The sequence below is a fragment of the Peromyscus eremicus genome, chromosome 19, assembly GCF_949786415.1.
Source record: "Peromyscus eremicus chromosome 19, PerEre_H2_v1, whole genome shotgun sequence".
Taxonomy (NCBI): domain Eukaryota; kingdom Metazoa; phylum Chordata; class Mammalia; order Rodentia; family Cricetidae; genus Peromyscus; species Peromyscus eremicus.
The window spans coordinates 65,232,466-65,256,110 of NC_081435.1; the positions used below are offsets into that span (position 1 = coordinate 65,232,466).

The 23,645-nt window shown below is 44.3% G+C and overlaps 1 protein-coding gene across 1 annotated transcript; it reads left to right on the forward strand.

Moving 5' to 3' along the window:
• The first annotated feature begins 785 nt into the window (after positions 1–785).
• On the forward strand, positions 786–9,645 carry Atp5f1a (ATP synthase F1 subunit alpha). The gene is made up of 12 exons (XM_059246408.1): positions 786–927; positions 2,620–2,698; positions 4,447–4,616; positions 5,222–5,395; positions 5,490–5,656; positions 5,848–5,996; positions 6,860–7,011; positions 7,111–7,335; positions 8,121–8,228; positions 8,354–8,498; positions 8,987–9,137; positions 9,426–9,645. The coding sequence occupies exons 1-12, from the start codon at positions 868–870 to the stop codon at positions 9,505–9,507; spliced, it is 1,662 nt and encodes a 553-aa protein (XP_059102391.1). The 5' UTR covers positions 786–867; the 3' UTR covers positions 9,508–9,645.
• The last annotated feature ends 14,000 nt before the right edge of the window (positions 9,646–23,645 follow it).

Genomic DNA, 23,645 nt, shown 5'->3' on the forward strand with positions numbered 1-23,645 from the left:
CTGACGCAGCATGCTCAGAGGCAAAAAGCAGGCTTTTTCTGAGGTTAAAATAGCTCAGCAGGACTGTTCATCTAAGAACAGCATCCACAGTGCTGAGAGCTGACTTTTCTTTGATTTTTTTTTTAAATTGGTGTTCCCTGCCCTTTGTATGTGTGAGAATTAAAGGCAATGATATATCTTTTAAAAAAAAGAAAAAAAAAAAACCTTTTTAATTAAAAAGTATTTGAGTATTTATTATAAACCCAAACTGCGGGCCAGCATGATGGCCCAGTGGTAAAGTGCTTGCACTCCAAGCCTGAGTTTGATTCTCAGCATCCACATCAGGTGTTAGGAGAGGACTGCCCTTTGGGCTTCACCTGCACGCCTTGGCACATGAACATATACACCACACACTAGTAAGAATGAACACTTAAAATAACGACAGATTATTTCCAAGTCTGGGGCGAGGCCAAGGACCTGAGGACTGAACCCTCTGGGTGCAGGCACGGTGCAGGAGTTACACTCAGCACCGGGAATCCTGCCCGAAGTCTGCGCAGTCCGCCCACTTTAGGGAAGCTTCGTTATTCACGTGGTCGCCCGGGGCAACCACAAGGTCGATTCAAAAGACAAAAAAAAAAAAAAGTATGATGAATGCCAGGGAGGCTGGAAACAGGTGATTCATTCATCTTTAGTTTCAAATGTTAAAACAAACTATATTAATAGGAAAAAAAAAAAAGAAGAAAAAAATTTACGTCCGGAGGTGAAGGAGAGGGGCGGTACTTCCGGGTCAGGCGGGCTGGCTGCCTTGACCTTCCTTCGCGCTCGGCCATTTTGTGCCAGTTGTCCGGAGGCTGCGGCTGCAGAGGATCTCCCCGAGAAGCTGCGAGAATGCTGACCGTGCGCGTCGCCGCGGCCGTGGCCCGTACCCTCCCTCGACGGGCGGGACTGGTGAGCGCCGAGGTCTGGGCAGGCGGGCGTGGGCGCGGCTGCAGGCCTCTGCGGAGCGCTGCGGGGCTGTGCAGTGCAATGCGGGGCTGGGGCGCACGGCGCCATCTTGCACCGTGGTTGCTCGGCGGCGCGGACGGTCGTCTTTGCAGGCCTTCGGTGCGCGGTGGTGCTGGGGATCGGTGACCTCGGCGTTTCCGGGCAAAGGGGTTTTAGGAGGATTCCGGTCTCGGGGTGAGGGCCGGCCCAGGGTGAAGGTCAGGGTTTGTGCGCAGCTTGTCTGGCCTGCTGAGGCTTGTTCCTGGGGTCTGGCTCTGTTGAAGGTCAACGGAGCTGTCAGCAGCTTTGTGCGGGTGAATGGGGAGAGCCTGACATTGTCTGAAGGTCAACAGGCCCGATCCTTTCGCCTCTGCTCAGAGGTCAATTCAAGGGAAAGGAATAAATGAAAGTGATTTTTTGAGTAGTTGGGTGGTTGTCACTTGGTGCTGAAAACGGAAAGGATCGTGAAAAAAATCGCTAGGTACAGAAGCAGTTGATGTGGTTTGCACTGTCTACGACGATGGGATTTTTGTAAATGGGCTAGAATTAGGTAGAAGACTTAGTGGGATTTTTTTTTTTTGACACGTTTTTTGTCCTTGAGTTGCCCACCTCATATTTAAAGAGTTGTAAAATAGAACAAAGGGTTGGGAAATGTTAAGTCAGTGCCCATCACTAAGAATGGTCTATGACATTGAGAATAACTCTTAAAAAATGTATGACCTTTAAGTCCTATATAATACATTTACCTTTTCATTATAAAAGCAGTATGAATCCAAAAGACGAAATAAATAGACTAGCTATCCTGCTTCCCTAAGAAAACACTGGTAGCATCTTAGTTTCTCTTAGCAGAAAAAAAGAGGCATTTTAAGAAAAGATTTGTGTTGGTTCCTATTACAAGCTAGCCGATTCAGAGTTCACCGTGGTCAATCACAGTATTGCAGGTAGAAGGAAACATGCAGGGGTCCAGGTTCCACATTGCTGCTGGATTTGTTCAAGACAGTGAAACAGTTATCTTATTTTCTAATCTACCTGCAGCATTGGTTCGCTCACCCAATCTTTATTTGCCCTTTAAAGAAGAAAAGTAGGAAGCACACTGAGGTTCCCTCTATTTCGATAGTGGTTATCTTACTGAGATTTCCACAACTCAATTGAAATCTAACAGCAAAATAATAATACCTAGATGCCTTTAAGGGAAGGGTTTTCTTAACATCTGTTTTCAAAAATAAGCCTTCCATTGTCTTGTGTACCAGCGGTTTGCCCAATAGATGCTCGTATCACCATGGGCTTTCCCGTGTAATTCTTTGACTTTTAAGCAAAATTTACCATTTGATCAGCCAAAGCACCTATTTAAGCTTGCCAGTTTTATGGAGGCTTTGCTGCTTGTTTTGTTGTTTTTTGAGACAAGGTCTTGCTGTCCAGTTTTGGCTGGCCTGAACTTGCTATATAAACCAGTGTGGCTTCAAACTCCATGTGATCCTCCTGCCTATGCCTCATGAATGCTGGGATTACAGCATGTACCACCATCACAACCAGCTTGTGAAAGCTGTGTGTGTGCCTGTGTGTGTTTGTGTATACATTCGTGTACAAGTATATGAGTACAGCTTATGTGTGGTGGTTTTTCTAGAATCAAGTTGCTTAAAGAGTGTTTTGTACTAGGTCTCCAAAAATGTTCTGGGGTCATCCTTCATTGGTGCAAGAAATCTCCATGCCACTAACACTCGACTTCAGAAGACTGGTAAGTCAGTTTTTTAAATCTACATTGTGGAGATTTTTTTTTCCTCATTAAATTTTTTCTCTTTTAAAACATGCTACAGAAACTTTTAAACCATAATGTGCCATTTAAAATGCCTTGTCTTGATAGATTTTCTTTGTCTAATAAAGCTATATATTTCTCTGTTACGCTGTATGACTTCTGATAATTTCTTTTGGATGAAAACAATGTACATATGTAATAGGCACCCTCTCTGAACTGTGAAAGTTTTTGTTTTTTTAACCTCATGTAAAAAGTATAAGAAAGCCGGGCAGTGGTGATACATGCCTTTAGTCCCAGCACTCAGGAGGGAGAGGCATGAAGATCTCTGTGAGTTCAAGGCCAGCCTGATTTACAGAGTGAGTTCCAGGATAGCTAGGACTATTTCACAGAGAAACCCTGTCTCAAAAAAAAAAAAAAAAAAAAAAAAAAAAAAAAAAGAGAGAGAGTGAGAGAGAGGTATAAGAAAATGAACATTTTTTTTCCCCCCAAAATTGATAGGCTTTTTCAAATACAATTGCTTCTGTTTTATACCTGCAGGTACATTAGGGAAGTGGGGGGCAAAGATACATAAAAAGACAGTATGGTTGGGGAGCTTTTTTGGAGATGTGCTGGAGGGCTTTTCCTCTTTCTGTCTTGGAGGTGCTGGGGATGGAACCCAGAGCTTTGTAGGCAAATACTACTGGTCAACATCCCTGGCCATATATTGGTAATTTTAAAATAAAGGTGAAATATATACATTAGTGTATATATGTATGTATGTATATAGTGTAAGATGAGCACTAGCGCTTAGGTGCTTTAAAGGGGAAATTTCGTAACTTCTTGTTTTGTTTTTTTTGCATTTGTTTATTGAATAGCACATGTATGTGAGCCGTGCTGTATGTGTGGAGGTCAGAGGACAGCTTTCAGGAGCCAAGTCTCTCCTACCTTGTGGGTCTGGTCTGGAACCCTGTGTACCAGCCCTCTCACTAGCTGCCATTTTATTATTACATTTTATTAGCTGTGGCGGGTCGGGGCACTGCATGCCGGGAGGCATTTGTTGAGATCAGAGGACAGCATTTTGAGAGTCTGTTCTGCTGTCTTGGGGGTCAGGGTTGGGTTCTTGGGTTTGCCAGCCAGCACTTTCCTAAGGAGCTAGTACTCCGCTGCTCCCATGCTTTTTTAATGTAGCTAATTTTAGAGTATTAGGGTTTAGCCAAAAATTTGGCTTTTAACATATGTACAGGTTCTTTAGAAATAAAGTGAGAAAAGAATATAACACATTAGGAAGGGGAATGTGTAATTTATCAGCTTTTTGTCTAGATTGTTGTCTGCCTTGTGAAGAAGGTTTTCCTTTCAGTCACTTGGAGTTTTCGATAATTTTGACAGTGATGGATATCCAACTTTATAAAAAAGATCTGTGTATTTTTACTTATATATATGAGTGTTTTGCCTGGGTGTATGCATGTGTGTGCATGTCTGGTACCCACAGGGGGCTTCAGATTCCCTGGAACTGGAGTTAGATACAGTTGAGAGTTGCCGTGTGGGTGATAAACTGAACCCAGATCCTCGGGAAGAGCAGCAAATACTTTTAGCCACTGAATCATCTTCTCTCCAGCTCCAGATACCTGCTTTTAAAATAGAATTTGTATTATGTTTTAGAAAGATTTTTATTACCATGAAGCAGTTGTTGGGATCTGGATTTTGAAAAGCTGTTTGGACCAGGTTATTTAAATTGAGTTGTTTTCTCTCAGGCACTGCTGAGATGTCCTCCATTCTTGAAGAGCGGATTCTTGGAGCTGACACATCTGTTGATCTCGAAGAGACTGGGCGTGTCTTAAGCATCGGTGATGGTATTGCCCGAGTACATGGGCTGAGGAATGTTCAAGCAGAGGAAATGGTAGAATTTTCTTCAGGCTTAAAGGTAAGTTACAAAGTGGGGGTTTTGTTATTTTAGGATCTTTGGCTTTGGTTTCTCATTTAGTAATTAAGAGCTTGTCAGAAATTAAAAATGTTTAAGTCTCAGTTTGCCTCATTTACCCCCTATTATAGGTTATAAAGAGAATAAACTAGAAATGTTTTGGTTTAAGTGCTGATAAATAAGTTGTGGCCACTGGCACCAAAATTAAAATTTTAGTGAAGGTTCACACAAATTTCAGTGAGTTCATGTCAGTTCTTTTGTAGCTGTTAAGATTGTTTTATGCAAAAGCATTTGGTTACTCGAACTAGATTCTTCCCCTGTAAGAGTAGATCCATTACTAAAAGCTGAGTCAGAGTGTAGCTGTCCGAAGCTCTTCGTTATTGGAGGTTGGTGTGCATTGTGGAGGTGAGGACAGCCTTCGGGAGGTTCTCCCACCTAGCTGTTAGATGAAGTCCTTACCAGAGAACATTAGTTGAAAGATTAGACTACAGCAGGTGGAAGGGGAACCCTGCCCTTCCTGCCGTTTGTCAGCTGCTGCTGTTGGGATTATTTACTGCTGTGGTGGGGGGGGGGGGCTGGCTTCATTATTCACTTGTCCCTTTGTGCAGGGTATGTCCCTGAACTTGGAACCTGACAATGTTGGAGTTGTCGTGTTTGGAAATGATAAGCTAATTAAAGAAGGTGATATTGTGAAGAGAACAGGAGCCATTGTGGACGTTCCAGTTGGCGAGGAACTGTTGGGCCGGGTAGTCGATGCCCTTGGTAATGCCATTGATGGAAAGGTGGGTTAATGCTGATTGGAGGCCAGTGTGGCAAATATCAAAACTAATTTTGAGGGGTCCTTTTTATTTATTTTAATGTTTTAATATTTTCCAGGGTCCAATTGGCTCTAAGACCCGTAGACGAGTGGGCCTGAAAGCCCCTGGAATCATCCCTCGAATCTCAGTGCGGGAACCAATGCAGACTGGCATTAAGGCTGTGGACAGTCTGGTGCCCATTGGTCGTGGTCAGCGTGAGCTGATTATCGGTGACAGACAGACTGGGTAAAGACTCAAATCCTGTTAAACATTCTAACTGGTGTTGATCCTAAGTAAATCATTTGTGTGTTTATTTTGAGTGGTAAATGCCTTGGCTGTAATGGGGCAGTGGCAGGTGATAATGGCAGTTAGCAGTGGTCACAGGATTTTGCCTGGAAGTTCTGTATTTAGTGACACTCATGCCACTCTCTTGAAAGGAAAACATCGATTGCTATCGACACAATCATCAACCAGAAACGCTTCAATGATGGGACTGACGAAAAGAAGAAGCTGTACTGTATCTATGTTGCTATTGGTCAGAAACGGTCCACTGTCGCCCAGTTGGTGAAGAGACTGACAGACGCAGGTATTGAAGACCTTGAGTCTTAGGGCTGTTCTATCTGCTAATCTTGGAGTCTCTGTGTACCCAAGGCCGATTTTACTCCAGTGAACTGAGGGTCTAATATAAATCAAAACAGAAACAAGGAAATACTGTGAGGCACCACTTAACTGGAGTGCTGCTTTGTGTATTACTTTAGATTACTGTTTTGATTTGGGGGGATTTTTTTGTTTTTGTTTTTTTGTTTTTTTAGTGTTTTAATTTTTTGGGGTGGGTGAGAGAACATTGATACAAAGCCTGACTATCCTAGAACTCCCTGTTTAGACCAGGTTGGCCTCAGACTCACAGAGATCCTCCTGCCTCTGCTTCTGCCTCCCAAGTGTGGGATTAAAGGTGTATACCACCATTGCTGGGCTTGATTTGGTTTTTCTAAGATGGGGTCTCATGCAGTTCTGACTGACCTTAAACAATCACCTTGCTTCTACCTCCCAGGGTCAGGGACTAGAGCCTTGTGCTGGGGATACTTCACTGGGGGTGAGGAGGGGAGTGTACTGTAGCTCCTCTGTCCCTGGGTGGCTTTGGGCTTGTCATAGCCAGGAGGACGTGGAACTCTGCTCTTTTGTCTCCACCTCCTGGGATTATAGGTGTGCTCTGACTTGGAGCCTGTTAAAGGTGGGCTCTACAAATTGAGTTCTTTCCTTTCTTTCCCCTTTATGTGGGGTCTGGGAATTGAATTGTGTTTCAGGCTTGCATAGCAAGCACCATTGCCCCTAGGACCCTCTCCCCCCAACCCATTAATTAAACAGAATGCAGGTACTGGGTAGTTTTGTTTCATAGCCTCTGGTTTAAAATTTACAGCTTTGTAAAATGGAAACCTTTTTTCTCCTCAGATGCCATGAAGTACACCATTGTGGTGTCGGCTACTGCTTCTGATGCTGCCCCACTTCAGTATTTGGCTCCTTACTCTGGCTGCTCCATGGGAGAGTATTTCAGAGATAATGGCAAGCATGCTTTGATCATCTATGACGATTTATCCAAACAGGTCAGAGGATGTCTTTAGAACTTGGATGTTTGCATTAGTGGACATTAACAGTTGCAGCTGTTTAGCAGTTGAATTTCACCGTCTTCTTCTGTACCGCAGGCTGTGGCTTACCGCCAGATGTCTCTGTTGCTGCGCCGACCCCCTGGGCGTGAAGCCTATCCTGGAGATGTGTTCTACCTGCACTCTCGGCTGCTGGAGAGAGCAGCCAAGATGAATGACTCTTTTGGTGGTGGCTCTTTGACTGCCCTGCCGGTCATAGAAACCCAGGCTGGTGATGTGTCCGCTTACATTCCAACGAATGTTATTTCCATCACTGACGGACAGGTATCAGATTAATGGCTAAGGTGTTTGATTATTAAGGCACTGGTTGGGGCAAGTAAGCATGAATTAGTAAATTGCTTTTGTTTTGTTTTGTTTTTCGAGGCAGGGTTTCTCTGTGTAGCCCTGGCACCTTTTGCTTTTTTTATGGAATACTGTAAACAAAACTAAGGAGAATAGGGACTGAAGAGATGCCTCAGTGGTTAAGAGCACTTGCTGCTTTTGCAGAGAATTGAATCCCAGCACCCCTTTGACTGCTCATAACCATCTGTAACTCCACTTCCTGGGTGCCTGGCTGGTCCTAGTTATCTATATAGCTGAGAATGACTTTGACCTACAGTCCTCCTAGTGTTAGGGTTAAAAGCATAGGCCACCCCACCTGGCTGGGCATGTTTTGGTTCATTATTTTCTAGCCCTAGAAAATGTTAAAGTGTGTTTGAGAATTTCCGTTACTGCCCTTGTTTTAGTTTGTTGAGACCTGGCCATTATGTAGTCTAGACTGGCCTAGAATTGCATGTAGCCCAGACTGGCTTTGAATTTGGAGTGATCCTTCTGCCTCTGTCCCTCAGTGCCAGGATTACAGGCATGTACAACCTGCATGTACTTTTTCAACATAAGTATCTTCTCATTCCTACTCCCCACCCCCCCATATCACCTTTCTCAACAGTGGGTATGTAGAAAGGTCACTTAGCAATCTTACTCAGATTTTGGGTTTCAGCTTTTGGCACAGTGGCTTAAATTTGAAAAAAAAAAAATTAAAGCTTATTAATGTCTGTATTCCTGAATTGCAGATCTTCTTGGAAACAGAGTTGTTCTATAAAGGCATCCGCCCTGCCATTAACGTGGGCTTGTCTGTGTCCCGTGTCGGATCTGCTGCCCAGACCAGGGCCATGAAGCAGGTGATTTTACCTTACTTTGTTGGGGAGGAGTCTGTTACTAGGTTAAAATCTTAAAAAGTGTATTAACTATTTGTATACTGTTGTGTGTGACATTGAGTCATGTTAACGTCAACTTGTCTGCTTAGGTGGCCGGTACCATGAAGCTGGAGTTGGCTCAATATCGGGAGGTTGCTGCTTTTGCCCAGTTTGGTTCTGATCTTGATGCTGCCACTCAACAGCTCTTGAGTCGTGGTGTGCGTCTGACCGAGTTGTTAAAGCAAGGACAGTACTGTGAGTTCTTTTCATTTGGTCAGGTTCCTATTGTAATTTTGGGTCTTGCCCGGTCTACAGGGCTGTGTTGTACCACAAAATTTTCTGACAAAGAAGAGCCACCTGTTTTATTTCACTGATGTAGTCCTTATCACCATTCAAATGTAGTGTTACGAGATTAGTAACCAGGAAAATCAAATATATTTAATACATCTTCATGTTGTATGAATATGGAATTTAGCAGATTTAGAAGAATAGTAGTGTGTTTTTATCTTGCCTAAAAGGCCCAGCAAATTATACCACAAATACTGTGTAAACACTTATCAAGTTATAAGCAATGCTTATAAAGGTTATACCCAAAGGTTATACTCCTGGGTTTTGCAGAGGAGGGTGGGAAAGAGGAATAAGTGGAGTTACAGGTACAGAACGTCAGAGTGGGTGGGCCATGGGACTGTGACTTTGGTAAAAAGGCATTAGAGTAATTCATTGGATAATGTGTCTGTTTTCAGCTCCCATGGCTATTGAAGAGCAGGTGGCTGTTATCTATGCAGGCGTGAGGGGCTATCTCGATAAGCTGGAGCCCAGTAAGATCACCAAATTTGAGAATGCTTTCTTGTCTCATGTTATCAGCCAGCACCAGACCCTCTTGGGCAATATCAGGTATGAGTGGAGTTAGTGGCCTCTGTTGTGACTGGTGCAGTTTTTATAGAGTCTTTCCTTCCCTGGGGGTTGGGGGCTGGGATCGGGTCTTGCTGTATACTAGCCCTGCCTGGCCTTGGTGCTCACAATGTACCTGGGTGGTTCTCAGCATTTGACAGTCTTGCAAGTGCTGGGGTCTCAGGTATGCACCTAACAGTTACCTTTCAGCTCTCTAGGTTAGCCTTGTCACTGAGTCCTTGCCCAGGTCATTTGCACTAGTCATTGAATCTTGCTTTTATTTCCAAACAGGGCTGATGGGAAAATCTCAGAACAATCAGATGCAAAGCTGAAAGAGGTCGTAACAAACTTCTTGGCTGGGTTTGAACCATAAAGCCCCATGAATCCGTGTGTGTCAGACACTGCTTTGGTTTTGTCATTTATTCGGTAAAATCAGCTCCATTTGTAAAGGATTGCTCCGTACTCCTCATGTACAGAAATCACCTAAATAAAGGTTCCATGTTGTGTGTGAGTTTGTGTGGGGGCAGGTGCAGGTGTATACTGTGGCTTGTGTGTGGGGGTCCGAGGACAGCCTGCTGGGACTATGACTCATCGGGAGTGATGGCAAGTGCCTCACTTGCTGAGCCATCTTGCCTGTCTTCATGGTGAGTTCATAAATTCGTTTTTGTAAGACGGGCTTATTGTGTTTCCATCACCCATGGCTGGCCCCAGAACTCACTTGAGTAGCCCAGGCTGCTCTTGCCAGAGCTGGCAAATTGCTCTCTTAACCCATTCTACCTAAATGTTGGTACAGATTGTAAAGTCCTTTGTGATTGATTAAAGAGAAATCTGCTGGAGATACGTCTCAGTTTGTAAGTACCTAGCGTCCATAAAGCTCTAGGTTTGAATCCCAGAATCACATAAACTGCTTGGGAAGGTGCAGACCTACAATCTCATCATTTAAGAATTGAGGCAGGAGGGTCAGAAGTTCAAGGTCATTACTGGTTACATAGTGAATTTAAGGCCAGCCTGAGATACTTGAGACCCTTTCTCAAAGTTTTGTCCTTGGTAACGGTCATTTTCTTTCTGTTGTTAATGTGGTATTGGAGATTAAACTTGGCCTCACACCTTTGAAAAGAGTGTTACCATAGGTCTTCAGTTTTTGTTTTTGAGACTGGGTTTCATAACACAGGTTGGCTAAAAGGTAGCTGAGGCTGACCTTGAACTCTTGATCCTCCAGCCTCCTGTTTGGTAAATTATAGGTATGTGCCACCGTGCCTGGTTTTATTTCAATCTTTTTTCTCTCCCCTTGAGGCAGGGTCTCCCTGTAGGCTAGTTCAGTTTGTAGCAGTTTGCATCCTGAGATTATTTATGCACTGGGGCCTTAGAGGGCTTTGAATACCAGTAAAGCACTCATCTTCAGTAATGAGCTGATGGCTAGGGATATGGTTTGTTGAAGTGCTCTTTAAGAAAATAGGAAAACCTTAGTGCTTGAGGTGGACTAGGGAAGGGAATAGATTTGAAGGACATTAACATAAGTATTTTGTATGGAACTAGACTATAATGACAGACTATAATGTAGTTACTTTTCTGTTAGGACCAGATGTTCAAATACATGAGCCTATGGGAACATTTCTCGTTCAAACTACAATCTGCCCCTGTACCCCAGTAGTCTCATGGCTATCTCATGTTGCAAAATGCATTTAGTCCAACTTCAAAAGTCTATAATCCTAACAGGCTGAATACTTAAAAAGTTTAAAACCTCTTGGGTCTCAAGGCAATCTCCTAATTGACCTGTAAAGTTTACACACTTTCAACATACAGTGACACGATGTGCATTCCTATCCAAAAGGGAGGAGTGGTGTCGTAGTGAGGAAGATTGGACCAAAGGAAGACCCAAAGCCAGCGGGGCGACCCCAAGTCCTGTAGCTCTATGTTCTGCAGCTGAAGTTTCACTTTCGAAGGGCTTAGCTCAGCTCTGCCCTTAACAATTTCTTAATGTTCTGTCCATAACAATTCCTTTCTGGAGCTGGCACCACTCCCTATATGCGGTTTTCAGAAGATGTCTCTGGGTCCAGTTACATCCATCATCAGTGAGTGTTGCATTCTAGCTGCTGTGGGATGTTCTGTATGGCAAATGTGTTGCTAATTAGTCAATAAATAAAACACTGATTGGCCATTGGCTAGGCAGGAAGTGTAGGCGGGACAAGGAGAATAAAGCTGGGAAGTGGAAGGCTGAGTCAGAGAGATACTGCCAGCCGCCATGATGACAAACAGCACGTGAAGATGCCAGTAAGCCACGAGCCATGTGGCAAGGTATAGATTAATGGAAATGGATTAATTTAAGCTGTAAGAACAGTTAGCAAGAAACCTGCCATGGCCATACAGTTTGTAACCAATATAAGTCTCTGTGTTTACTTGGTCGGGTCTGAGTGGCTGTGGGACTGGCAGGTGAGAGATTTGTCCTGACTGTGGGCCAGGCAGGAAAACTCTAGCCTTCAGCTTCGCTCAAGGTCTCCTTGAAGAGACCCTTCCCTGCCATACAGTGTCTGGTCTTAACAGCTCTAAAACCATGGAGGGAGAATCACAAAGCCCTCAGTCTTTAGCGTTGTCTCCCAAACCAGTACCATGTGCATGCCACTGCCAAGTTTAGCTACCAGCTTGGGATGGACCTTTGGACCACAGCTGTAGCAGCTTGTGTGTACAGTTGTGTTCTGGAAGCAACTTCCTAGGTGGTTTTGTTTGTTTTTTGGTTTTTTGAGAGGGTTTCTCTATCTTTGGTGCCTGTTCTGGAACTCACTCTGTAGACTCTGCTGGCCTCGAACTCCCAGAGATCCACCTGCCTCTGCCTCCCAAGTGCAGGGATTAAAGGTATGTGCCACTACCGCCTGGCTGCCACGGTACTCTTGAATTCAAGTAGCTGTGATTATCTGCTGGGCCTGTCAATGTCCCATAGTGGAGAGAAGTCACAGAGTTCAACCTCTCCCTGAGGATTTAGAGGCAATTCATAGTAGATGGCAGGGGGAGACATTTTTTATGGTGGTGTACCCACTAACAAGGTGCCCACGCCCCTGTGAATGACCTTTCTCCTGTGCTTGTCTAGTTGCATCCTGTTGCTGTGATGAACACCATAACCAAAAGCAGCTTGAGGAGGAGTTTATTGGCTTACACTCAGTCTATCCTTGAGGAAAGTCAGGGCAGGAACTCAACAGAATCAGGCGCCTTCGCAGAAACTTGATCACTGACTTGCAAAACTACAATTCGTATGCTGTAGGGAGCAGGGGGAGACCCGAGTGAGTGAAGTCTTAAGTGAATGGGTATTGTTGCCGTGGGCACAACCATGTCAAGAACCCGGGGCCTCAGCCGCATGGGAGTGGCAAAGCGTGAGGCTTATTCTTCCAGGGTCTGAGTACAAGTGATTGACCGATGTGTTCAAGAACTAGCAACTGCAGCTAGTTCCTTTGGGATGTTTACTGAGGCTGCTCTCCTATAGAGAGCTCCTACAAGACTGGCCAACCCCTTCCCCTGTGCTGTACATAATAAATACACTGAGGTTCCTGGGGGTAGGTGCAGCCCACCAGAGAACAGCCCAATTGACCCCACCTTTCCCGGATGTGGGTGGGTCTGCCCTTTCTTCATTCCCTAGATGCCCCTAGTCAGGGTTCCTGAGGTGTGTGGGATGCCATATTATACAACTCAGGACCAACTGCCAGGCCTGACACCACCTACAGTGGCCTTGGGCCCTCTCACATCAGTCACTGATCAAGAAAATGTCCCACAAATGCACCCACAGGGCAATCTGATAAGAAATTTCCTCAGTTGAGGTTCCCTCTTCCCAGATAACTAGTTTGTGTCAAGTTGACAAAAACTAACCAGCATTATTTTCTAAGCAACCCTAACCCTAATGAAACACACACACACACCACACACACACACACACACACACACACACACACACACACACACAGAGAGAGAGAGAGAGAGAGAGAGAGAGAGAGAGAGAGAGAGAGAGAGAGAGATTGGGAAGGAGATCAACAGTCTGACTGTCCTGTAACACATTATGTAGACCAGGCTGGCCTTGAACTCACAGAGATCTTGCCTTTGCCTCCCAAGTGCTGGGATTAAAGGCGTGTGCCACTATGCCCCCAATAAAGAAAAGTCAAGGGGTCTAGAGAGATGGTTCGTGTTAGAGCTCAAACTGCTCTGTGGAGGACTAGGTTCAGTTCCAGCAGTGTCCGTAGAGGCCAGCAGAGGGCATCAGATCCCGTGGAGCTGGAGTTGGCAGCAGTTGTGAACTGCCTCATGTGGGTCCTGGGAGGCAAACTCTGACCCTCAGGAAGAACCGCAAGTACTCTTAACTGCTGAGCCATCCTCCAGCCCTTTATTTGCTTATTTTTGAGAGGGTCTTGCTTTGTAGCCAAGACCTGCCAGGAGTGTGTAGCCTAGGCTGGTCTCAACATGATAGGAGTCCTCCTTCAGCCTTCCCAGTGTGGAGATTACAGGCAGCAAAAATCACACCAGCTTAACCCTTCTCTTTCTCTCTCTTTTCCTCCCCCTTCCCCTCCTCTCTCATACATACTCATATGTGTTTATATCGTGAATGTGCAAATGTATGCGGGTGGGTGTAGAGGCCAGGGATCAATGTTGAGTGTCTTTCAATTGTTCTCCACCTTAGTTTTTGAAGTAGTCTTTTACTGAGCTCTTTGATTCAGCTAGGCCAGCTGGCCTCCAAGCCCCTGGGATTCTCCCATTTCCAACTCCCCAGGATTGAAAACCAAGGTGTTTGTTTTCAGACAAAGCCCACCATGCAGCTAACCCTGTTGAGGTCCTTCTGGGTATTTGTTGCTTGGATACTGTTCCTCAACTGTGTTTACCCTCCATTCTCTTCTTCAGATATCCTAGTTCTGAGACTAGTGACCATGTCCAGCTTCTCAGATTTTGATGCTGATTTGGCAGAGCTGATACATACGTGACTTAACCTTGGACTCCAATGCTTGAGGACCAGGGCCTCTATTGTAGAATATTATTAAACTAGGCAAAGATGTGTTACATTTGTTTATGCTCCAGAATATTAATTTAACTGGGTAAAGAAAGGTGTGATACATTTGTTTATGCTGCATTTGTTTAATTATGAAAAGAAGTGTTGCTGTTTTACCTTGCCTGCCTAAGGCAACTGATTGGTCTAATAAAATGCTGAACAGCCAATAGCTAGGCAGAAGAGGAATAGGCGGGGCTAGTAGGTGAATAAATAGGAAGAGAAACCTAGGCTGGAGAAGGAGGAGAGAACAAGGGTGAAAGAGACCCCCCCTCCCAGCCAGAAGCCAGGCAGACAGACATGGAGGAAGCAGGAAAGTAGGACAGAGAAAGAAAGAAAGAAAGAAAGAAAGAAAGAAAGAAAGAAAGAAAGAAAGAAAGAAAAGAAAGAAAGAAAGAAAGAAAGAAAAAGAAGGGAGGAAAGAGAAAGAAAGGTAAAAAGCCCTGAGGCAAAACATAGATAAAGAGAAACGGGTTAAGTTATAAGAGCTAGCAAGAAACAAGCCTAAGCTAAGGCTGAGCATTCATAACTAATAACAAGTCTCTGTGTCATGGTTTGGGAACTGGTTGGTGGCCCCAAAGAAAAAGCCTGGTAGAGGTTTCTGTTTGGCCAGTCTGAGTTCCTGGGGTGCCACTTCATTTTAGCTGCATGACCACCAGCTCCGCTGTCAGATATACTCTGGCTCTCTGAAAGACAGAGATCGAACATGATGGAACTGAAATAAAAATGAGCCCTGCTGTCGAATTCCCTGTGGGCCTTCTCACTGTCTAATCTACATGTTTGCAGGAGAAAAATCCCACCCTTACTTTGAGGTACTTGGCAATCTTCTTGTGAGGTATCTATGAGGAACAGAAGCTAGAGGACAACGTGAGCTTATAAACAATCATCTTTAAGGCTAATTTCTTTGATAAAGATGACAAGTTGTAAAAATTCAAGAAGTGAAAAAATACTGAGTATCGGTAAGGGCTGCATACAGCATGGAGGGCGGAGGGTAACCCAGGAAACCTGCAAAGTCGCCCCCCCCTCCAGTGAGTGTGGGGTAGGAACTGAAGTGGAATTTAAAAAAAGCTCAGGGTTTGGGGCTGCATGAGGGGAGGGGCACATGAAAGATGGGGTCCCATCAGCTTTGGGAAGGTTAAAGACACCAGGTAAGGCCACTGGGATTTAGTTAGGGTGAGCAACAGGGAAACTTGGTGGCTGTGTGAGCAGACAGACTAGGAAAGCGGTGTTTTGCAACTGAAAACATGAGAGTAACCCTGTAATTAGTTAGATATACGCCTAGATCCCTTTATCCAACTTCAGTGCAACAATACCTGCCGATCTTCCATTCTTGGTCTGTGTGCTGCTGGTGGGCATTCCATTCCAGAAGTACAGCAACTGTCTTTGGCTGACACTAATTAGGCCCAGAGAGGTAACAGTGTGACCCTTGTAGGGATGCTGATCCAAGGTTTAGTTGGAATGTTGAGGAGGAGAAAGACTCCCTTCCATGAGACCAGCACAGAGCTGCCAGGAGCTGCCTTGTGGAGCTGGAGTTGAAATCAATACAGCTTAGGCAGGCCCAGAGCAGGCGGAACTCACAGGTCTCAGGTGACATGCTTGAGCTTTGAATCCAGCAGTGCATGAAGCCAGTACTGGCCAGGGTGCCTCTACAAATTCTCTCCCTTATTTCCTCTCCCACTTTCCTTGATCTCTTCTCTCCTTCTTCTCCCTTCTTTCTTCCTCCTTCTTCTTACCCTGTCTCTCATGACCTCTGGTGTCAGCCTCTCAAGTGCCAGGACTATAAGCATGCACACCACGCCCAGTCTAGCTAGAGACTTTTCAACTAGGAGAACTGTTATTCCCAATTTTGCTCAAGCAGATTTGATTTGGTCTTGTGTTTCCCAATAGAAATGTTACAAACCCGGGGCTGGAGAGATGGCTCAGTGGTTAAGAGCACTGGTTGCTCTTCCAGAGGACCTGAGTTCAATTCCCAGCACCCACATGGTAGCTCACAACTGTCTGTAACTCCAGTTCCAGGGGATCTGACACCTTCACACCAATGCACATAAAATAAAGTTAAATTATTTAAAAAAAAAAAAAAAAGAAATGTCACAAGCCAGCACTGAGGGCAACTAGGATTATTCCTCGCCTTAAATTCCCAAGTGCCTCGCTCTGTTGAGCAGGTCCCAGGAAACTGCTCAGAAGTGTTGATACATGCAGGGATGACTAGAGGTGGCTGGGAGAAGACGCAGACCCAATGGGATCTGCTGCCTAGAGGCCTCCATTGGGACTCAGAGTGGCAGGTGGGTCAGGGTCTGTACTGGGTTCAGCACTAGGTAGAAACTCCTGGCACTTGCTGGTGACATGTCTTGAAATAGGACTTGAGATTAGTTTATAAAAATGTGGCTTCCTTGTGAATTTCTCTCTCTCTTTCTCCTCTGCCCTTCTTAGATCACTGGCTCCAAGAAAAGCAGGCTTCAGTGCTGGGAGAAGCTTTGAACACAGATCTACCGAATATTAAGTGAATCTCGGGAAAATAGCCACCTAATATCTTGCCAATAAGCATGAAAGGAATCAGAAAAGGAGACTTTCCAGCTGCTTGTGAGCCTGGAGTAGACAGTTGCCTGCGGTCTGATGAGATAGAGTCCATACCACACAGCTCTTAAATTCCTACCCAGAGAAACTATACAAAACAGTAAATGTTTATTGTTTTAAGTTACTGACTTTTTATTTTTATTTTTAATTTTTTTTGTGAGGCTAAGTATTGCTGCATAGTGTAGTTAGCACTTTCTTTGGGCCACCAACTAGCTCTCAAATAAAGACATGGAGACTTATTAATTATGAATGCTTAGCTTAGGATTGTCCCAGTAGTTCTTTTAACTTAATTTAACCTGTTTCTATTCATCTTTATTTTGCCTCGGGGCTTTTTACCTTTCTTTCATTTTGTTTGTACTACTTTCCTGCTTTCTCTGTTTCTGTCTGTCTGGCCCCTGGTGTCTCTTTTTCTTTCTTCCTCAAGTCTAAATTCCTCCTCCTCCTTACTCTCCCTGCCCAAAAGTTCTGCTTATACTTCTCTCTCACTATTGGCCATTCAGTTTTAGACCAATCAAGTGCCTTAGGCAGGCAAGGTAAAACAGCAACACATCTTTACATAGTTAAACAATTATTTGGAAACAGTGTAGTCCAGGTTGGCCTTAAACCCATTATGTAGCCCAGGCTGGCCTTGAACTTTCAGCAATCCTCCTACCTCAGCTGAGATTACAGACATGTGTTGTCATACCTCCTTGCATTTTGTTTTGTTTTGTTTTTTTGTTTTTGTTTTTGTTTTTTTCCAAGACAGGGTTTCTCTGTGTAGTTTTGGTGCCTGTCCTGGATCTCACTCTGTAGACCAGGCTGGTCTTGAACTTACAGAGATCCGCCTGACTCTGCCTCCCGAGTGCTGGGACTAAAGGTGTATGCCACCACCACCCAGTGTATCTCCTTGCTTTTTAAAAATCTAAGTCATCTATTTTGCAGCAACAGGCAAACTGATAGAGGCGGGAAGGGGGATTTGGTTTTGAAGTCATCTAATGCTTGGTACTAGAAGATAGATTAGACTGCTCCAAGGTTTTTTCAAATCATGTTTATATTTCATAGACAATTCTACAAGGAAAAGGACTTTTGCCAGAAAAAGGTTACAGAGGATACAGAGAGATGTTTCATAAATATGACAAATGGGCTCCAAAAAATTCTAATGAAATGAAACTCAATTCAATTGAATCAATAATAAATACTGAGTATTCATAATGTGATAGGTAGTGCTAGGCCATGAAATGGAGAGCTAGATGTGTGCAGAACAGATGGCAAATTGATTAGAAAAATAGGCTTTTTTTCCCTTTTCCTTTTTTTCTTTTTTTAACCAAGGGCAAAGGGTACTGACAATATTCAAGAGAGTGAGAAACAGATATGTAAAACCTGATCAATCACTTAGAAAGTTATGAATAAAGCTCTGATGATTAAAACCACATAGGTGGAATAATTCTCAAATTCTCAAGGGTGATAAATGATACTACCCAATGTTTGTGAAAGGGCTGAGGCAGAGGCTCCTGTGGGATGTTCTGTATGTCAAATATGTTGCTCTGATTGGTTAGTAAATAAAACACTGATTGGCCAGTAGCCAGGCAGGAAGGATAGGCGAGAAGAGAATTCTGGGAAGTGGAAGGCTGAGTCAGAGAGACACTGCCAGCTGCCTCCATGACAAGCGAGATGTAAGGTACTGGTAAGCCACGAACCACGTGGCAAAGTATAGACTAATAGAAATGGGTTAATTTAAGATATAAGAACAGTTAACAAGAAGCCTGAGCCATTAGGCCAAACAGTTTAAATAATATAAGCATCTGTGTGTTTATTTTATAAGTAGACTGCCGGGCTTGGCGGGACCCAGAAAGAAAACTCTAGCTACAAATGGCGCCCAACAAGTTGGCAAGAGTTTCCACCTAAACCCTGAGAAAAGATTCTAAAACGGAGCTAAAAACAGCTTCCTAATTGTCTCTCTCAAATGAGTGGCAGCCTGCTGGTTTGAGCTACTGGCGGGTTCCTGGCGTGCGCGCTTGATCTGCAGTATGGCAGGAATGAGGCCTCTGCAAGTGGCACATTAAGCTGTGTGGTGGATTTAGCCTTTGCTAATACAAAACAAAAAAAAAGAAGTTTCTCGGCTAGACTCTGCTTAGATAAAAGCATAGACCCACAATAGCTCCCAGAGCTGGTGGTAAACGTACCACCGCCATGTTGGGAAGCTGAGGTGGGCGGAGCCAGCAGCCATAGCGCCATTTCAGTCTTACAAATGCTGCAGTTTAAAGCAATAGATTCACAATAAGACAGATTCAGATGTAAGAGTTTACAATGTGTGTAAAAGATACGTAGGCTTGAAAGAGACAAAAAAGGTGATATATACAGTTATATAAAGAAATATATAGTTTAAAAAATAAAGTCTTTAAAAAGACAGTAAAATTAATATTAAAAAATAAGCCACGTAAAGATGAATATTACACAGAGAATCTGGATTGTGTTGTCTTTGGAATTTTTAACTGCAGAAAAACATTTGATCATAAAAGATGTTGAGTTAAACCAATATGTATATTTTAAAGATACCTTGACTTCAAAATTTGGATGTAAGGATGTGTTGTTTTGGAAAGGAGACTCTGCTTTTGTTTCCACAGAAAGCAAGAGGCTATGGATTTGTTCCAGATTAAGATACATCAGGTTTGACCAGCCAAGACACCCTGAAAGGTCTCCGATGACACCATGGCCCAGATGATCCAACATCCAGAATGGTTTGAAGGCAACTGGCTCAGACAATACAGCCTCATGGACTACTCCATAATCCTAAAATTTTCTTTATGTCCCCATAAGATACAGCGCCCCCTTCCAGCAGGAAGTAGTAAGAGAAGCTATACCCAAATTCCCAAATTATATGTAATTTTTCTAGGTTAAGGTTAAAACCTTCCTTTTTGAAAAAAAAAGAAAAGGGGAAGTGCTGTGGGATGTTCTGTATGTCAAATATGTTGCTCTGATTGGTTAGTAAATAAAACACTGATTGGCCAGTAGCCAGGCAGGAAGGATAGGCGGGACAAGCAGAGAAGAGAATTCTGGGAAATGGAAGGCTGAGTCAGAGAGACACTGCCAGCTGCCACCATGACAAGCGAGATGTAAGGTACCGGTAAGCCACGAACCACGTGGCAAAGTATAAGACTAATAGAAATGGGTTAATTTAAGATATAAGAACAGTTAACAAGAAGCCTGAGCCATTAGGCCAAACAGTTTAAATAATATAAGCGTCTGTGTGTTTATTTTATAAGTGGGCTGTCAGACTGCCGGGCTTGGCGGGACCCGGAGAGAAAACTCCAGCTACACTGTCACATCTCTGGCAGTACAGACTTCAAAGCCTCTTCTGGAAAACAACTGGACTCAATGCTTCAAGAACCTTAACAACATTTATTTCTTTGACTTGTAATTCCTTTATTAATACTTCTTGAAAAGCCTTATATAAAAGATGTTTATCACAGTAATATTTCCCAACTAGAGAGATGCTGGGTATTTGCAAGACTGGAAATCTTATAAGAACTTAAATGTTACTGAAGAGTTTTGAAAAGACAAGCACATGTTATATTTGAGGGATACAGCCACCTGTCTCTTTAAAGAGATTTTTAATTTTTACATGCAAGAGGGTTATTGGCTCACACAGCAACCAGCACTGTATGGCCACCAAACTTTTTGTCAGAAAAAAAATGTACTTCATAACTTCAGAAGCCTTTATGAAACAGTGGTAAGTAAAAAAGAAAAACTCAAAATTTTGTATACAGAATGGACTTAGCCACGAAATGTATATTACTGAAAGGATTATGCCAAAATATTCACAGCAGTTATAGTAAACAGTTTAGTCACTGTTTATTATTACATAATTTCTGTGGTAGTATTATTTAACTCTGTTAGCAAAAATATACTAAGTTTCTCATAGACCCATAGACACAGCACACACTTAACCTGTCATTTAAACACGATGCTTGCCCGGGTGATGAGTTTAAAGACCTTTGAGGAGGGGCTGGGGAGGCTCCGTGGTTAAGAGCCAGTATTGCTAACTCTCCCAGAGGACCCAAGTTCACTTCCCAGCACCCATGTGGTGTGGCTCACAACTGCCTGTAACTCCAGCTCCAGGGGTTCCTACACCCTCTTCTGGCCTCCATGAGTATCCTCTGCACATACACATCAAAAATAAAAATAACTTTTTTAACACCCACAAAACACCCCATAGGCTAGCCTGTGGGTAAAGTGCTTTTTGTCAACAATGAAGAATTAAGTTTGATCCTCAGATGTCCTCCACAGAACACGGGCATACTAGGTCTCAACCTTTACCAAACACACATTTAATAGATAAATAAATAAATAAATGCAATAAACAACGATAACAACACAGTTGAAGAGTGTATTTTTCTGGCAGCCTGAACAAACACTTTCAATTTTCAATTGTACCACCAGGAGGTGGAAGAGAGTTAAAATTCAGTGATTTTAGAAGCCTGTGTCAGGGAAACCAAGGGCATTGCTGCATGGGGCCTGACAAGATTTGAAACTGACTTTAAAGTAATATACACATTACAAATTAAAATATAAGCCAGGCATAGTGGTACATTCCTTTAGTCCCAGCACTGGGGAGGCAGAGGCAGGTATATCCCTGCGGGTTCAAAGCGAGCCTGGTCTACAGAGTCCTGAGTTCTGGGACAGCCAGAGCTACATAGAGAGATTCTCTTAAAAAGCTGGGCAGTGGTGGCGCACGCCTTTAATCCCAGAACTCGGGAGGCAGAGCCAGGTGGATCTCTGTGAGTTCGAGGCCAGCCTGGACTACCAAGTGAGTCCCAGGAAAGGCGCAAAACTACACAGAGAAAACCTGTCTTGAAAAACCAAAAAAAAAAAAAAAAAAAAAAAAAAAAAAAAAAAAAAATTAAAACCAGGCCAGGCAGTGGTGGGACACATCTTTAATCCCAGCACTCAGGAGGCAGAGCCAGGTGGATCTCTGTGAGTTCAAGGCCAGCCTGGTCTGTAGAGTGAGATCCAGGACAGGCACCAAAGGCTACACAGAGAAACCTCGTCTCAAAAAACAAAAAACAAAATGAAACAAAAAACCAAACAAAAAAATCTAAACCAGGAGAAAATTAAAATATAGATAACGAGAATTGTATGTAAGATATTTGTCACGAGCTTCCTGATGACTATGGTGGCGCATGCCTGTAATTCCAGCAACTTGGGAGGCTGAGGTAGGAGAGTTGCTAATGCAAGACCTGCTTGGGCTACAGAGTGAGTTCAAGGCCATCATGGGTAATTTAGTAAGATAGTGTCTCAAAAACAAGCAAGCAACAAAAAAATTTAAAACGATGCTAGGATGGGGACCTGGATTCAATGCTGGGGGGAAGGGAGAGAGAAAGAGAGAGAGAGAGAGAGAGAGAGAGAGAGAGAGAGAGAGAGAGAGAGAGACCCAAATTAAAAATAAAAACCTCCCAGGAAAAGCCTTGGTACTGTCTTCAGCTCTCCAGCCTCCTGTACCCCTCAGTGTCATGTGTGGCCCACCTACCCCTGCAGTCCAGCTTGTCTTTACCCTCCTGACGCACACCTGGCCTCTGCGGCTCCTTGCAGGTGTAGTTAGGCTTCCCTGCCTCGGCTCTACCTTAGCTTATTAATTTATGAGTCTTTCGCTGGCATGTATGTCTGTGACCACCTGCATGCCTTTGCTAGCAGAAAATTACCGGGTGTTAGAGTCCCTGGATCTGGAGTTAGGGACTATTGTTAGCCGGGCACATGGATGCTGGGAATTGAATCAAGTCCTCTGGAAAAGCAGCGAGTACCCCTAACCTCAGTGTTGTGAATGCTCGTGAAGAGCCAGGTAAACGGATGCATGTCCTTGGAGAGTACCGGGGCTGGAGGCGTGCCCTCTCTCATCCCTAGCATGGCAGATGACCTGAGCACAACTTTTGGGAACTTTTTCTAATCCGTCCACAATTGCCTGGAACTGTGCCTGGATCTAGCTAGAACCTGCTGCAGTGGCAAATGCTTGCTTTGGCCTGATGGATAATGGGCTCAACGTCCTCAGCCTCGGTAGCTTTGGCTTTATTCTCTCCCCTCTGAGCACTTACTTCTTACCCAGGGAGACGTTGTGCCAAGTCTTGTGCCCTGTTAGGAAGGACAGACTTCTAACTTTGGTCTCTTCACCCCCTAAATAAGTGTGAATTTGGGCAACTCTTTCAGCCTCTCTGAATCTCAGGCTGGGCGCTAGGCACACAGAACAGAGAAATACTTTGTCTACTACCAGGCAAGGAAGGGGTCTGACTTGCCCTGGGGTCCATTTGGTTGGTTGGTTTATGAGGCAAGACCTCACACTGTAGCCCAGGATGGGCTTGAAACTCACACTCTCCAGCCTCAGTTTCCTCAGTACTGGGAGTACAGGTGTGAGCCTCCTTTCCCTCTCTTGGTTTTTATCTTGGAGTCTAGAGGATGAGGAAAGATCTTACTGAAGGGTGAGTCTGCTGGTGGGGAAGGGTCCTTAACTGAGTTCAGGTTAAAACATGCAGAGTTGACGGGAAACATCAGTAATGTATTTTTCTTGGCATTTTAGACTAAAATCTGCAGTCACCCCCAGGGCACTCTATTCGTTGTAGCACTGGTGCCATAAGCTAAGGCTGGCGCTGTCCCTGACTTTCAGCATCTGAAGTTTCAGCGGATCCATAGTCCGGAATACTACTAGGGCGAGAAAGCCTTGTGGGAAGAGCCTGGAGTGGGCTTCCGGAGGGAGAAGGACCGGTTCTGTCAGTCGTTCAGGTGTCCTTCAGGATGGGGCTTGGACTGGCCGCCCCCCTCGGAGCTGCCGGAGCAGCCGCACCCTAGGGCCGGGGCGGGCTGCCCTCTGCAGGTGCGCGGCGCGGGCGGGGCGCGGGGCGGGCGCAATCGGGCGTGGTTTAGGACCCGGGGCGGCTTCCCGGAGCGACAGTGGAACT

What these genes read in the sequence shown, in the direction of transcription:
- Atp5f1a (XM_059246408.1), top strand. Translation starts at nt 868, where the DNA reads ATGCTGACCGTGCGCGTCGCCGCGGCCGTGGCCCGTACCCTCCCTCGA. An exon ending in ATCGGTGACAGACAGACTGG is followed by an intron (nt 5,657 to 5,847) that starts GTAAAGACTCAA and finishes CTCTCTTGAAAG; the next exon opens with GAAAACATCGATTGCTATCG. An exon ending in GTTAAAGCAAGGACAGTACT is followed by an intron (nt 8,499 to 8,986) that starts GTGAGTTCTTTT and finishes GTCTGTTTTCAG; the next exon opens with CTCCCATGGCTATTGAAGAG.